Here is a 16,892-nt window from a genome sequence, read left to right on the forward strand (position 1 = left end):
TCAGTATTTCATGGCACAAACCAAAGTTTGACATTTAGCCACGCCCACATGCTTTGATGTACGAGGATTCTTTTGATAAATTTTCATATTCAATGTCTTAAGTGTGTGCTGAGCGAGTTTGAAGTCTGTATCTCAAAAGCTGTAGGAGGAGTTCGATCAGATGCCACGTCTATGAAAAACAGGAAATGGCGGCTTTGATCCAAAATGGCCGACTTCCTGTTGGGTTTGGACCATGGCTCCAAGAGACTTTTTTGTACATCCTGACAAAATACACATGTGTACCAAGTTTCATAATACTAGGTTAAAGCATGGCTTGGGGCTGATGATTTAAACTCTTCTAGGGGGCGCTGTTGAGACATTAGGCCACGCCCACCAAATATTGCACTGGATTACTGTCTGGAGTTGGATAAGGATCCATCTCAGTGAGTTTGGTGCAGCTGGACTCAAAATTGTGGAATTCAGAGCCAAACGTATGGACATGGTGTTACAGGTAAATTTGCCACGCCACCACGCCCACCTACTGCCTCCAAAACAGACAGCGTTGGAAACTATAACACACCAACATGTCTTCTGTTTGTGGACACAGTTTTATGTTGATGAGGTCAAAGGGGTCACATAGTGACCGTTCACAGTAAAACATGACACTTCCTGTACTAAGGGGGCGTGGCTTAGGTGATCTCAAAATTTCACAACTGGGTCTTGTAGGTCATCCAAAGGTCATCACACACAGAAAGTTTGGTGGCTCTGTGCTTTTCTTTGTAGGAGATATAACAGTTTATTACTTTCTGGTTAGTCAGTGAACTTTGACCCCATGGTATCACCCCTTCAGCATGCACGAAAACTCACCATTTTGATAACTTTGAATCGGGCATGCCTTATGAACCAACTGACCAAGTTTGAAGCCGATCCATCAAAAGCCCTAGGAGGCGTTCGATCAAATGCGAAGGCCAAAATGGGGTGAAATTTGCAAATTCAATCCAAAATGGCCGACTTCCTGTTTGACATGCACTATGAGAACAATTATAAATTCTGAGTGCCTTGGGGAGTTCTACAAGTGTACCAAATTTCAAGTCTCTACAATAAAGTAACTGAATAGGAAAGGATCTTTTGAAATTTTCTAGGGGGCGCTGTTGAGCCATTTTTTTTGCAATTTTTGCGTAGACCTTAAAATACGTAAATTTTTCAGTCTCTATGGGCCCACCTATTTTGGTGAGTTTTTGAATATGTTAAAGCCCCCAAAAAGGCAATTCATTTGACAGAAGAAAAAAAAAAAAAAAAAAGTTCAAAAAACAATAGGCCTTCGCAGCGCTTAGCTGCTCGGGCCTAATAAAGCAATCGCTGGAGATAGGCACCAGCACCTCCCGACCCCACTGAGGGACAAGGGTGTACAGAAGATGAATGGATGGGTAGCTTCCTTATTCCTCTGAGATTCCAGCTTGTAATATTAATATTTAAAATATTTATTTTCAGATTGTTCAATTTATTGTATACTAAAATAATGTAAACAATGATTGTTCTGAAGATGCATACTCATGAAGCAGCCAAAACTTTTTCTTGGTCTGCAGCGTTCTTAATTTTACACTCTCTTTACACCAATTAATTTAACACTCACTCACTGTAGACAGATATGCAGGTAACCCATCATTGTGCAGTCGGTGAAACATCTGGCCTCCTCTTGTAACTTTTTTCGAATTCGGAAGTTTACAGATATTTGGTCAGTATCGGATATTATTTTTTAAACCTTATGACTTGGATCAAACTTTTTGGGTTTCATTCCACAAACTTCTCACAATTATTCCTCACAATATGATGCTGTCCCCCCCATACTTCTCTGCTATCTTTGTAATTATGCTGTAGTTTAGACTGCTGGAGGAAAAAGTGACTACTTCTCCTTATTCTGCTACATTATTTGCTTTCTTTGCTGTTATTTCAGTTTTCATGTAGTTACCTATGTTTTTTTTCTCTTCGTGACTCCTTCCTGACCTACTGCTGCCAACAGCTTAACATTCTCATTTAGATACTGCACTTGGCCTTGTCGTTCAGTATTTAACCTTGTCTCCAAAATTATTGGCTAAGCTTTTGTTGCTGCTAATGAATCCTCAGTGTGAGGATGCTTAGATTTTTAATCAGTTTAAATAACAAACTAATCTTGACAACAGTATTTTATCACTAGAATTAATTGGAATGATTATATTGAATTAACTTTTATCAGGTGCCTTGGAACATTTATAAATTAATGCTATAAAAATAAACTGAAATGAACTAAATTCAAATTTAAGAAATTGAATGTTGTTTCATAATGCAACTCTAAGAAAGAGCTGAAATGCATAAATATCTCAAAGTTAATATTACATTCATCTCTTTTATAAATGATCTTGAGCGTCACATTTGACTTGATGCATAATTGTTCACATGAAAATTCTTTCAATAGGCTTTACTTTTTCTAATGTCATAAAATTTTGGGGATAAATTAAGCAGAAACTAATTGTCCTTTAATGTAATACTCACCAGGCTTGCAAACAGTTTCACAAAGAGGACATATGTTGCAGTAAGTGCACATCTGTGGAAAAAAAGAACAGACAGGATTGACTGAATTTGCAATGGGTACCATCTGTTTTCTCTCTATGTTTGTTTGAAACTTTCTTCCCAGATTCCAAAGATATGCATGGGAAGCAAGATAGACAACAGCTGATGTTTTTTTTTCTTTAAAGCCTGACTTCAAAAGAGGCTTAAAGACTTTTTTATTTAAGCAAGCCTACTCTGCCTCCACAAGATTTTTAAAATGTTGATTTTATCTACGATTTTAGTTGCACTTTGAGTTTTTTTCTAATGAAAAGTGCGGTACAAATTAAATTTATTATTATTATTATTATTATTATTATTATTATTATAACTCATTCCATCTGTCTGTCTCTCTGTCAGTCTCTGTTGTGAAATTATGTGTGCAGATGTTAATGTTTTGTCATGCCCCACAAACCTCAATTTACAACAAATTAAATAGGTGTTTTAAGTCACAGAGCAACACAGAGTATTGCATGTTTGTAAAGAACAAAAATATTTTACAAAAAAACAACAACCAAGGAGTGTGGTGTACATGTTTTCAACTTCTTTTACTCAGATAACAGAGCAACCAATAACCATAAGAAGCCTTCTACACTGCAAAAGCAAAAATTCGTAAGTATTTTTGGTCTAGTTTATAGTGAAAATATACCATATTTTCCGGACTATAGAGCGCACCATACTATAAGCCGCACCTACAAAAAAAACAAAAAAACTGGAAACGTACTTATGTAAGCCGCTGGTATCTCCTTTTTCACAAGGGCACAGCTGAGGACAACAGAGGGCTGCAATAAATCTGCTGAATTTATTAAGGACTCAGCCCTCCGTCTCCAACGTCAAACCATGGTTTCGTTCACGCTGAGCTTACGTACAGCAGCTCTATTTTCGTCCTGTACTGCCAGATCGATACTCCTCAACGTAAAAGCTGCATCATCCGAGTTTGAAGAAATTTCTCCATCGTGCCTGCTGCTAGCATGTGCTTGTTCTAAATAAAAATTTGCACCTTCTTCTTCGTCGTGTGAGAGGAGGGTGTGTGGAAGAGCGGAAGAAGAGCGAGAGAGCGAGTGTTTGTGTATTCTATATCTTTAGTTTTTCCTTACTGTTTTTTCACTGGGTGTTTATGTTACTTGTTTAATTGTGATTTTGTCTTAGTTTTTGTCATGTTTTAAGGGGTTTTTGTTTGGGTTCGGGTGTGGCCGGCGACACCCTGACTGATGCCATGGTTGTTGGTAGTGGGGCTTTCTCCACGTTGACACGGAAGAACGGCGTCAAGGTGGGGGCTGGTTCTCCGTGCAGCGTGTAGGAAGTTTGTTTGGCGGTAGGAGAGGTGGTCGAACATGGGTCCATAAGGTCTGCGGCTCGTATGAATGGAGCTGTAGTATTGTTTGTGGAAAAAGTGGAGCAAGCTCAATGGCTTGTTTTTACAGATGTCGCCGCTAACATTGCCTGCAACTAAGGCAACTCTTTCAAATGTACCTCCGTTCATTAGCGACTAGTTTTTGATAATAGAGTTGTCTCGGCATGGCAAGGTGGTGTCGCCAGTTAAAAAAGTTCCATCAGGCTGCAATCACCGTTGTTGAAACATGTCTCCCCTAGGAGACAACTGTTTATGATACTGAACCGCCGTGATGAGGAACTAAACTTGCGCTTTCATGTTAGGTTGGATGATTTCGATTATGTGCTTTTTGCAACATCTTCCAACATGAAGTGCTTTGGCTGCGGTCAGGAGGGGCACATTGTAAAAATGTGTCCAGACAGAGCCGGGCCGGCCCCGCCGAGTGCAGCGTGCAGGTGGAGGAGGCAGTGGAGGAGCCTATGGTGGCTGCGGGGAGGCCCGCAGTAGCGGCGGAGGAATCCACGGCAGTAGTGGAGGGGCCCGTTGTCGTGGTGGAGGAACCCGTGGTGGCGGCGGAAGAGTCTGCTACAGGGGAACTGGCGGAAGGTATTGTTGAGGGTTCAGTAGTGGACGGTGAGTAAGCTGTGTAAATGAGTGTATGTGTGGGAATGGATGGCACGGTGTTGTGTGGTGATGGGGTGAATGGTGGTGACGGTGAAAGTGAAGAGGTAGAGAGGGACGGTCTGCAGGGAGAGCAGCAGCAGGAGGAGGTGAGGCGCGATGAGGAGTATTTAGGTTGTGGCGATCAGGGAGGGAAAGGAGAGGTGCAGGCGGAGGAACAGAACAGTGCAGTTTGTTTTTGGAGCTGGAGTGGCAGGAGAGACGGATGAAGCAGAGGAGGCGATGGAGCTGGAGGCTTCAGCCCCAATAAAAAGGTGAAGTAAAAGGAGGAATGTAGTGGCTGCTGTACAGGCTCTAGCAAGCAGGCCAGTAATCTGGCTGCAGAAAGGAAAGAGGTGTCGGACAGCAGCAACGCTGAAAGCTGGTTCTCTGACAGCAGCAAGATATCTGTGTCACAAACGAGCATAAGAGAACGGAGATACCCTACAGGATCTTTTAAAACTTTTTTAGAACAAACTGAAGAATTCAGAGGAGTAAAAATCGAAAGTTATTTTCCTAATTTGAGATTATTTTATTTCTCTGCAAGGCATCACATTAGGAACAAAGAGGTATCAAGTTTTACAGATTCAGAAGTTTTTAGACTAAAGCAAATGACCAAAGTTAGAATACAACTTTGATTTAAATGATGCACAGTAGCACTTTAATATTTTTTTATAAGTTTTTGGTATTTTGTTTTTTGCTTCTTACCCAATATGGATTCTTTTTAAATAGCATCACTGAATCTTAACGGGGCGAGGGAGGCTGAAAAACGTGCTTTGATTTATCAAACACTGAACCAAAAGAAAATTGATGTAATTTACCTGCAAGAAACGCACAGTGATCAATTAATGGAGACAGACTGGGGCAGAGAGTGGAGGGGGGAGGTCATTTTAAGCCATGGCACCTCCCAGAGTGCAGGGGTGGGCTTCCTCTTTTCCAGAGCGTTCACCCCAAACTGTACTGAAGTTGAACATGTTATTCAGGGAAGGTGTCTTTTAGTCAAGACAAAGTTTGATCATTTTAGCATAGTTTTTAATCAATATTTATGCTCCAATCACCAATGCAGAGAAAAAGCGTTTTTTTGAGAAAATTGGGGAACGGTTGGGTGATTGTGAGTCTGAGGATTATGTTTTTATAGGTGGGGATTTTAATTGCACTGAAAATGAGTTTTTAGACCGCAATCATGCAGAGCCGCATCCAGCAGCCCAACATGCTCTGCAGCAGCTGGTCTCGTCTCACGGCTTGGTGGATGTATGGAGGAGGATGCATGCAGGCTCCAGGCAGGATACATGGTCCCACATTAAGGAAAATAGCATCTCTTTAGACCGTCTTGATTGTTTTTATTGTTTTAAACACCATTTTAATGTGTTTAAAACATGCCAGATTTTACTGGTGGCTTTTACAGATCACTCGTTGCTTTTAGATAGTGTTTTTATCAGAAACATTTTACCTAGAAGCGCTTACTGGCATTTTAACTCAGCTTTAACTTATGATCAGGGTTTTAAAGAGATTTTATGTTATTTTTGGACTGGTTTTAGACAAAGAAAGTCTGAATTTACTTGTCTTAAACAGTGGTGGGACTATGGAAAAGTTCATATCATTACTGATATAAATTTGTTCTAAAAGTATTACTGAATGCACTTTAAAAATTAGGTAACTTTATGTTATCAAAGGTAAAGTTTAAACATTAATGATTTCTTGGTTAATGTCAAGTTGTCATAACAAAGACATTTTGAATAATGTCAACTTTGTATTAAAAGTGTCACAATTTACCGAATGACGCTTTATGACAACAGTCATAAATATTCATGAAGGCTTATGACAGGAGTTATGACAGTCTTATTCACCCCCCTTCAAATAAAGTGTTACCCAATATTATTTTTTGCAGCTCTCTTAGCAAAACTATCAGCCAACTCATTTCCTATCACACCAATGTGGGCAGGAATCCAAACTAGTTCAACACGAGAACCATAATTTTTAATCCTGAAAATTGAGTGAATTATATCCAATATAATATCTTGCCTTGATTCTGAATTTATCTCTTGAATATTTATTAATGCACTACTTGAATCTGAACAAATCAAAACCTCTCTCTCTCACTTCCTCAATCCATTCTAAAGCCATTTGAATTGCCATTAATTCACCTGTAAACACTGTCAATTTATCTGTTATTCTTTTATTTCTCACAATACTTAAACCTGGAATTACAAATGATACACCTACTTTTTCATTTAACATTTTAGAAGCATCTAAAATGGGGGGGGGGAACGCGTTACTCGATTGATTTTTACCCAGAAAGCACATGGGCAAAAACCGTTAGTGAAATGGTCACTGGGACTGAAGAGTATATAGATATATCCCATTGAGGGAAAATAACTTTAACATATGAATTCCTCATATGTTAACATAAAGGCTCGTTTTGAAGTATAAGCTGCTACTTACAGGCTTCGAAGAATTCGACCTGGAATGCGGCGTTCATAACAAACACGTGTTCATCTGCTCTACCGCTAGCAAACAACCGTACTGATTAGATAACATAAAAGTCAAGCAGTTCCCTAAAAGTCCAACAGATGGCAGCAATGTGTCCTGTAAATTGCACCCACAGTTTACAAGACACACTTCCTGCTAAAGAGCCCCCTGGTGGTTGAAGAAAAATCCACATATCTGGTATTGTTCAGGGGGCCGGATCAAATGTGGAGGCGGGCCCGCGGGCCGTAGCTTGGGGACCACTGATGTGGAGGATGCACTTCATTATGTCCTTTAATATTTTGCCCAGTAAATTATGGCTAGTTGTTCTCTCCTAAGCTCCAGTGGCATCTCACCCATCTCACCCTGTAGACCTGAAACTGGAGTTGTTTTCATCGCTCCACAACAAAGTCTTAATACTGATATTGTATTCTATTTTTTTAATAAACTATTTGAAGCTGAATTGCATAAAATACATTCATAATCAAAAATTGATCTAAATAGTCCAATATAAATTGTTTTTAAAGCTTTCCTATCCGCTCCCCACTCTTTACCCTCTCAAACATCTCATTACATTTATTTATTTTTTTACTTTTTTCAACTATTATATCTACATGAATCTTCCATGTAATTTTTTTTAACAAACCAAATACACAAATATTTAATCTGATCTGACCTTTCTATAACATCCACATATAATTTAAGAATCAAATTAATATTTAATTTTCTATTTGTGAAAACAATAAATTTAGACTTGCATGTTGAGAATCTAAATCAACATGCAATTCTAAAGCCTAAGCTTCTACCCCTATTTAATGCCTCTTTCAGTTTCCAATTTATAAATTCTATATTTTTCCCTTCCTTCAAATAATACCATCATCTGCAAATAATGAAACATTAGCATTTCTTCTTTGATTTCCAATTTTGACTTCCAATGATTCACTTCCTGCTAAAGAGCCCCCTGGTGGTTGAAGAAAAATCCACAGAAAAGCCGCACTGGACTATAAACCGCATGATTCAAAGTGTGGGAAAAAGGTACGGGCTTATAGTCCGGAAAATACATTATTAGTAAACTTGAAATGAGACAAAACTAACTCAAAAGAAGCCTTTCAGCAAGATATAAAACCTATTCGAATAAATAATGAAAATTGACAAAAAATATTTGTTCCTTTGGTAGATTTTTCCACTTGTAATTCTTGTAAGATAGTGCACTTGAAATAAGACAAAGCTAAGATATTTTCCCTACAATCTAGACCAAAATTAATTGGTACGATTTTATGTTTTCACAGGTGTAACTGGACACTTGTAAGATATTTTTTGCTTCAAACCACTGAGAATCCTATATTCACTTTGTTTACCCTAGTTGTGCACCATTTTCTGTTTAACTATAATCCTTTTTAACTGCTTTGAGCTATGTGGTTGTAAAATGACTAAATGTTAAAATGTTCAATGGATATGGTAAACTTGCATAAGCCACTATAAAAGTGACTTAAGTAGAAGGAGTCAACACAAAAGTGCTATGGAAATGATTAATTCATGATTTTATTGTGTGTCTGCTTGATTTAGCTGGTTTTAAGGAGTGAATATGAATATGGAATGTAACTATTAAGAAGTTCTGTGATTTAAGTGTAAACATGACATTGGCGTCAATAGTGTCTGGCTTTTGAAAAACCGGAGGTCATAGCCAAAGGTCAAATATCATATGCCTGTCTGCTCACCTTGCAGTCATCACAGTGTTCAGACTTTTCTCCTTCTTCACAGGGACATTTATCACAGCTGTCACAGTGCTGGAAGAAAGATCAGCAGTTAGGAAGCAGCTGCAGGGTATGCAAATACCTGTACATTGGGATGTTTATTTATTTTTTATTATATATTGTCCCACACTGACGTGATTTCTGTCATTTAGACATACCTGACAGAATTCACAATATGAGCACAGAGAGCCTTTGTGATAAGCATGCTCATCATCATCATCATCATCTGAAAAGATAAAAGAAAACATCTGGCTTGGAAAATTTGAGAATTATATTATTTTGATTCAGGATCTAGGCACTCATCAAAGCTCATGCACCTTAAGCAAGAAATAGAGTTAAGAGTGCACATTCTGATTTATTTGAGCTAGTCTTCTTACCTTTTAAAAAATAGTGGCACTAAATGGAATGTGAATAGCCCACATATTTCAAAAAAGGTACAGGCCTGAAACATCCCAAAAGCTTCCATTATTCCTATTTATCCATCCCCAAACAAACTTGCATATGTGTTTTTGGTTTGTTGGAATACCAAACCATGCTCAAATTTCACCCATCTAGGTGTTGATTTGGAATGAAGGTGACAAATTCAGAGTCCTTGTTGTTGTTTATTTCATACACTTTATGAAATGCACCCTTGCTGTTAAAACAGGACATTATCAAATTTTCTGTTATGGACCTTGTCACTGGTGAAAGGTAAAAATTCTGTCTCATTTGACTATATAACTTATATTCAGAGAACATTTGGATTGCATACATGAGTAGCCAGAGATTTCTTAAAGATGCTTATTTTCCTTTTTTTCTCAGCATGATCTCAGTCCATGTTAATATGAAATTTCCCTTAACTTTTGACAGTGACATAGGTGTTTCAGAAATTTTCAGTTTGTGACAAACTTGCTCCTTGATGGTCCATGAGTTAGTTTTGAACATTCTAACTAATTTCCTTTCATTTGAGGTTGACAGATTGAGTAAGATGGATAAAACTTGGACACGACTTTCAGTTGTAATATAATTGTGAACACAAAAACTGTAATTTCTGTAATGAAATGAAACATGGATATTAATCATTGTCCATCATCTGTCTATCCACTACATTTAGAACTGCTGTAACCTGCAAAACTATGCATTTACTGCTCACGTCTTACAGATTATTTTCAAAACAATACTCACTGACTCAGATGTCCCGTGTCCATGAGCCTGGTCCTCACACAGGCAAAATAGATTTTTGTGCAGATCTGGGATGAATCATGCTCTCCATGCAACTATGCAGCCCAAATTCAAAGCCCCTTTGGTAACGGATTTGCGCTGAAGCAGTTTGTGATCATTTGATTTATTGAATGAATGAAACAAGGGTTAAAGAAATGTGGACAGACATATTTTCTACATGATATTTAACATATCACATCTTTACCAAAGAAGAGACAACCCTGACATCTCTTTACAATTTGAAAAAAAAAAAAAAAACATTACTGTTGTTTCTCTCTTTTCCCAAAAACTCATTTCCTGAAAAAGCATCAGCAAAAATACTGCGGTAACATTTTACAACAAATAAATTCAGATTCTGAACTCACTTGTTCTTAATGTTTAGGATGAAGATAAATCAGTGTAAAATATGCTCCTAATAGCAAGGGGTTAAAAGCATTACTCTGAAAAAAGACTGAATTTAATGCTTTGAAAGTCTTGATTCTGAAAAACAGCATTTTAGAAAATGAAATTAGGTATGCCATAACAGTGAACACAGACATATTGAGCAAAGTTCTTGTTTCCTGTAATTAGCAGTTTGACATGTACACACAGCAGAGTTGAAAATGAAATAAATGGTCAGCAGCATAAATGCTCCACAGAGAAAGAAAGAGACTACAAGATATGGGGAAAGAGAGAAACTTTAAGATCTGACAGTAATTAAACTTGTAAATAAATAAATTTAGGTATTGGCCCTCCTGCACCTCCCCTCGCGCTTTATTCTCCTGTCTGTCTGTCTGTCTATCACCCCCATCTCACTCCCTATATCACTGTCTCTCTTTCTTTCTCTGCAGATTCACATAAAGACACAGATACATGTCAGTCTGATCCAAAACAAAAGAGAAAGGATGAACCATGTTTTCAAATGAAACACAAATCAAAAGATCTCAGACTAGTGACCCCCAATGACTGAATTCCAAGACGGGCTTGGCTTGTGGAATTGGTTTTTGGTTCTTTCTCTCTCTCTCTGTCTCTCTCTCTCAAATCATTGCTTCTGCAGTCCCCAAGTTCAAATCTAGCGTACTGTACGAAGGACCTCGGACAGTTGGACTTCAGATGGGCCAGTTCAATTTCCCCAGACTGTTCATAACTCTAGTTAAGCAGGGAAAGAGAACAGAGTGTCAGAGACAGCAAGGAAAATGGACAGCTGAAAGGGGTGGAGGAGGGACTGATTACCAATGAGCTCTGAGATAATACAAATCCACAGAGATGATGAGGTTGTAAGAATGTTATGGAAAAGGGAGGGGCTAATTCTGGTCTTAGCCACTCCCCTTTGATTTTAGTCCTGTAACATACTGTTTTAGTGAACAGTTGAATGTAATCTTATCACTGACTGTAATATCAGCCACTGCTGACAAACTTTCAATATGTTGATGAAAGTGAGTAAAATGTCTACGTATCAGGATGTGCAAATTGAAAAACTAGTCAATTCCTGACAGGAAAAATTCTAGACTACAATTTAGAAGTCAGCAGTGTCTGATGCACCAGTTGCACTCATCCTGCAATGTGCTGCAGGTCAAAGTAAAAACACATATAAGCAAAAACACAAAGGCATGTGACAACACAAACAGCAGCATCTACACAGACTTACCTTCATGACTATCATCATCGTCATCATCATCATCGTCATCATCATCGTCATCATCGTCGTCATCATCGTCATCATCGTCATCATCATCATCGTCATCGTCGTCATCATCATCGTCGTCATCATCATCATCGTCATCATCATCATCATCGTCGTCATCATCATCGTCATCATCATCATCATCATCGTCGTCATCATCGTCATCATCGTCGTCGTCATCGTCGTTGTCATCGTCATCATCATCGTCGTCATCGTCGTCGTCATCATCRTYGTCGTCATCATCGTCGTCATCATCGTCGTCATCATCATCGTCGTCATCGTCGTCATCATCATCGTCGTCGTCATCATCATCATCATCATCGTCATCATCGTCGTCGTCGTCATCATCAGCCATTAGACCCTCCTCAGAGTGGAATGGCAGATCTTGGGCCTTTGCAGTGGGTGCCAATGGGGTGTGGAAGGAGCAGAGTAGTGCAAGCAGCATTGCAAGGATCAAACTTCTTAATGAAGCCATGTTTGCAGCCAAGATTTAGTCAACTAAAGTGGAAATAACCTGGAATCACTGCAGGAGTCCAGTACCTGCCTACCCAAAACACACACGGCCTGAAGGATTCAACCCCAGTCAGAGTTACACAGTCGTTAATGGACCCAAGTACTGAGCATCCAGAAATTTAAGGTCCTGTCCAGAGGTTGTAGATCCAGTTTAGATCTAGATACTTGCTCCAATGTCCTGAAAATAATATTCCAGTGAAAGCAGATTAGTCTTGAACCTGGGGTCACTTAAAGACCCACTTTCTTTTAGTCCAGTGTAGTATGTAAACTGAATTAAGACTGCTGTAATACTCTGAGCAGAGAGCCGTCAGTAACTGGTCTCTGATGGAAGCACAGACAAGACTAATCTGAGAGCGACAGAAAAAGAAGTAAGCTGAGAAGAAGGGGGGCAGTCACACTGACTGACAGGGGCAAATGCTTGTGGGTAGGCCTGTGCTATCCACAAGTAAAGATACCAGGGGAAGAGGGAGTGGTTGATGGTGGGTATGAGGAATAAGTAGACCACGCTTAGTTTTTTATTATTGTCAAATGTTAAGGTTTACTGAAGAGAGTTGCATTGCAAAAGAACAATGACTTTAGGTGACAATGACTTGCTTTAAGAAGGAGCAACTACCCATTTAGACACTGAGCTGTGTGTAGTTTCTAGTTTTAGTGTCATTGGTATTCTTGTTGTTAGGTATCTCTGTAAGTTCTTGTTAAAGTTTTGCAGCAGTTTGTTTAGATTCATGTTCTTAGAAAATTAACACCAGCTGTACCTGTTTGCCTGCATTAGTCCTTTCAGTTGATCAATTCTTGGAATTCTAGGGTGTTCCTCTAAAGATATACAAGATTTTAAGAGACTGGATGCCAATAACAGCGGAATCCAACACATTTAATTTCTTTTATTATATAAGGAAATATAATAAAATAATTTTTGTGTTCACTGGCCTTATAGTAATTTTCTTATTTAATAAAAGTTACCCACCTGCAGAAGTAATCTGCTAATAAATATTGTTTGTATTCTACATTTAATACTTAATACAACTTAATTCCTATAGCCATGGACTGGAGACATTTTATGATCTAATGGGAAGACAGCAGTTTCCACATCCATGGTCCTAAGGGGATAAATCCATGTGGTTTTAATGAGGCCTTCCGTTACCCTGGCTAAATCATGGTTTGATATGCAATGTTATCATGGATTGTAATGAACATTTCGGTCAAAATCTTGGCACTGCCACAAACACTGGTAGACTATGAGAAATAAAAAAAAAGTTTTGACGTAGAATGGGGCATGGTGACATTAACTAAACCTGTTTGAATTAATTATGTCTCACAAATCCAGTATTTCAGAATCTGCTGACAAAGCCATTACGAAGCTTCTTTGCCAATCAAGACACTGATTCTCAACTCATCTTCTTTTTTCCCTCCACCCTCTACATGCTATCCCCAAAATAGAGTGATTTGTAAAGGGAGGAGTTGAAAACTGCTCTATTTAAAACTCTACACGGTCAGCGTCAGTGTAATGTGAGCAGCCTGGCTCTGTCTGACAGACCAACACAATTTTACCCACCTTCTTTCAATTCTCACTTCCACATGCAGGAAAAAGAGGCTGGTGACAAGAACATCTGAGACAACTCCTTATCCTTTTTAACAAAAATGAAGAAATACCGCTTTCCTCTGTGTTTGCATCATGAAGAAAACTAATTATTTTCAGTATTTGAGTGAAACAAAGCTAAAATTCTACCAGATGATTTTTTTGTTTTTTAATAAATGTGTTTGCAACATTTTATCAAAAAGGATTACGTTTGGGTGAGTTTGTGATCTATGATGAAGAGGTCAAGCTGGTATTTAGATAAAACAAACCTTAAGGTTCTATGACAGCAGATCTAAGTGAAAATATCAATATCAGCTGTCAATCCAGTGCTGACCAGTTTGTATCAGAGACAGAGAAGTAAGCCCATACACTCAAATATTTGAGTTTATGTCAAATGTAATTTTTTGTTAAAATTACATTTGATATAATCTCTATTATCAGTTAAAATTTCAGGTTTAAATAGTATTTGATCAGTATTTAGATTATTAAAGCAGAAGAAATTACGTTTTAATTTAAATTCTTGTTATATTGGAATTTCTAATAGTGAAATGTTAGTGGCAGCAGTAACAGCTGAGTTCGACCTCGCTGAGGGCAGAACGAGAGAGGAGATCAGGTCAAGATGAAGACTGCAAAGTGGCTGAAAGTGGAGAAGAGCTGATAGATGCCAACGGCATTTCTTCTTTCTTAGCTTGAACCAGAAGCATGTACACTCTGACCCCCAAGGCCCATTTAGTTAACTGCATATTCTAACATTTGCTAATGAAAAGCTTTCAGTTATCATCACATTAGAACATTAACTGAAATATATCAGGGTGTTTGACTGATTCTGAGGTAAAATGTTATAAAAAGTGAAAAATGCAGAGGTTTACAGCACAAAATGTTAATATCTGGTTTGAACAAAAAAAAAGTGTTGGAAAGGCTGGGCTGCGGTGAAAACATGACAGTGACTGCCCTGCATCGGCACATTCATTAATCAAATCTGAAATTCCCCAGCAGGATTTGTGTTCCTCTCCAAATTGAATCCATTGCCAAACTCATCCCAAACTCTTCCCATGTAAGGACTGTCTAAAGAGGGAAATCACTTTCCAAGATACAGTTACCCAAGGGGTGTGGTGTTTGTCTGTGTGTGTGTGCGTGTGCGTGTGTGTGTGTGTGCGTGTGTGCGTGTGTGGGCATGTGGTGGAAGTGATGCAGGGGTAAGCAATAATCTAAATGCTTTATGATAACGCTGTTCCAAAGATTCATCTTATACTTTTATTTAGGTTTATTAAATTCAGTGTTAGTGGACTGTGCTATCAGGATATTCTGGGAAAACATGTATTGTTGGGGCAATGGTGATAGGAGTTAGTCCCACAATCACTGAGTTGCTAGCTCAATCCATGCTCCAGCCACTTCTGTTGTTGTGTCCTTTAGCAAGACACTTTGCCTGCTGTTGGTGGCCAGGGGGTCTTGTGGTGCCGGTGAAAGGCAGCCTTGAATCTGTCAGTGTGCCCCATTGTGGGTACACCACAAATGAACTGAACTGAAAAAGACAGAATCTAAAACAAAAATCTAGAAAATCTCATTGAATGATTTGCATTCTATTGCATAAAATAAGTATTTATTGCAATGGAAAAATATAACTTAATATTAGGTAAAACCTAATATTGCTTATGTGGCCAGTAGGGGGGAAGATTCTATAAAAAAAGTTATGTATAAAATGCAGTGAAGTGACATGAGGTGAGGTTCATAGCTAGTGAGGCACTAACTTAATCAAAATCAGATTTACCAATATAGACCCCCTGCATGTTATTGATTACATAGGAAAATTTTGTTCCATCCATAGCCGCACTGCCGTGGCAGAACAATCCATTAACTCAATGAGACTTGGAAATGTAGGTATTATTAATTTACCTCCACAGAAAAGGGAAAACCAGGTGAAGTACAGCTCAAAAACACTTCTTTCCCGCTTTGTGTATCGGCCGAGCTACACACAGACTCGTTGCCATAACAACTGACACCAACGCCACTTTATGTTTATGTGACGATCTGTGTTTTCTGTGCAGTTATTTTTGAGGGTTTTCTGTGTTTTAGTGCTGTTTCCCCTGTGAGTCTCTGTGTCTTCCCTGTTGATTGCTCCCAGCTGTGTCCAGTTCGCTGTTTACCTCCCTTGTGTATTTAACCCCACCTGTTGTCTCTGACCTTCGTCGGGTCCTCATCGTGTGTCACCGTCTCATCAGTCTGCTCTCTGGTTTTTGGATTAATCATTAAATCATCATTTACATCCTGTCTACCTGGGCCTGCCAGCGTCTTCCTCACCAACAATACAACATCATGACAGTTTAAGGATTCAACACCAAAAAACACTAAAATATTCCCCACACAACAGAACATTCAGTCTTTTGCTGCAGTATTGTGTTTTTAGGTTTAATGTGTTGTGGTGGTAATAAAGACGTGGTGATCCTGGGTGCCCGGGTGGTTTTCCTGCTGCTTCTCGCTCCTTCCATCAGGGGCCGCCTGGTGGATGATCGCTGGAGGGCGTGACCAGGGACGCCGGGATCCTCACACCTGTCGGAGATTGTTTCATCTCCGAAGAGGCTTAAGAGTGGAGTCAGCAACACATCGATGCCAGATTGTTAACCAGTAATGGTAATGCAGGCCACCACTAGAGCATTTAGTGATTCCTCTGAGAACCTTCCAGTGACACCTGTTGTGTTTACTCGTTTCCAGACAACCTCCTCGTGATGTCCTGGATCAACCCCCGAGGCTTAGAGCTCCTGGCTGTACCTGACCCTCTTACCCCTCGCTGGTTGCCCACCTCGATCTGCCCCGGTAAGCTGAGGTCCGCAGCTGTCCGCCCTGCGACGCCGTCCCCTGGTTCCCACCTACACCGGCTGGTTCCGCAGCAGATCCCCATACCCGAAACGAACCCAGGAAGTCCCAGTATCCACCCCCACTTACATGCCGCCTGACATAGTAATACCGGTCCCGCTCATTCAGAACCCAAACATCCCACAGACCTTTACTCATCATTCATCCTTTCTTCCAGCCGGTTCCTGTGCTGAGTTCCAAGAACCCTGCTGAAGCTGTATTGTCTTGTTGTTTTCCTATGTCTGTTACTACCCAATAGTAAGTCCCGCCTACTCCTCACAACTCTTTGGACTCACTACTGCCCAGTTCTCTGTC

The 16,892-nt window shown here is 39.3% G+C and overlaps 1 protein-coding gene and 1 long non-coding RNA gene across 2 annotated transcripts in view; one reads left to right on the plus strand and one right to left on the minus strand.

Annotated features, from left to right (window-relative positions):
* Positions 1-12,546, minus strand: part of LOC103468136 (sarcoplasmic reticulum histidine-rich calcium-binding protein-like) — a 46,083-nt gene extending 33,537 nt beyond the window's left edge. Inside the window, exons 1-4 of the mRNA XM_008414999.2 lie at positions 11,603-12,546; positions 8,934-9,001; positions 8,740-8,808; positions 2,509-2,560 (exon numbers count right to left, since the gene is read on the minus strand). Coding sequence (XP_008413221.1) covers positions 2,509-2,560; positions 8,740-8,808; positions 8,934-9,001; positions 11,603-12,113 — 700 coding nt within the window. The 5' untranslated portion in view covers positions 12,114-12,546. The remainder of the gene's footprint in view (positions 1-2,508; positions 2,561-8,739; positions 8,809-8,933; positions 9,002-11,602) is intronic.
* A 2,339-nt stretch (positions 12,547-14,885) lies between these two features.
* On the plus strand, positions 14,886-16,886 carry LOC103468135 (uncharacterized). The gene is made up of 3 exons (XR_534162.1): positions 14,886-14,923; positions 16,217-16,355; positions 16,437-16,886. It is a non-coding gene; the product is annotated as an uncharacterized LOC103468135 (long non-coding RNA).
* The last annotated feature ends 6 nt before the right edge of the window (positions 16,887-16,892 follow it).

Source organism: Poecilia reticulata, linkage group LG8, assembly GCF_000633615.1.
Source record: "Poecilia reticulata strain Guanapo linkage group LG8, Guppy_female_1.0+MT, whole genome shotgun sequence".
Lineage (NCBI taxonomy): Eukaryota > Metazoa > Chordata > Actinopteri > Cyprinodontiformes > Poeciliidae > Poecilia > Poecilia reticulata.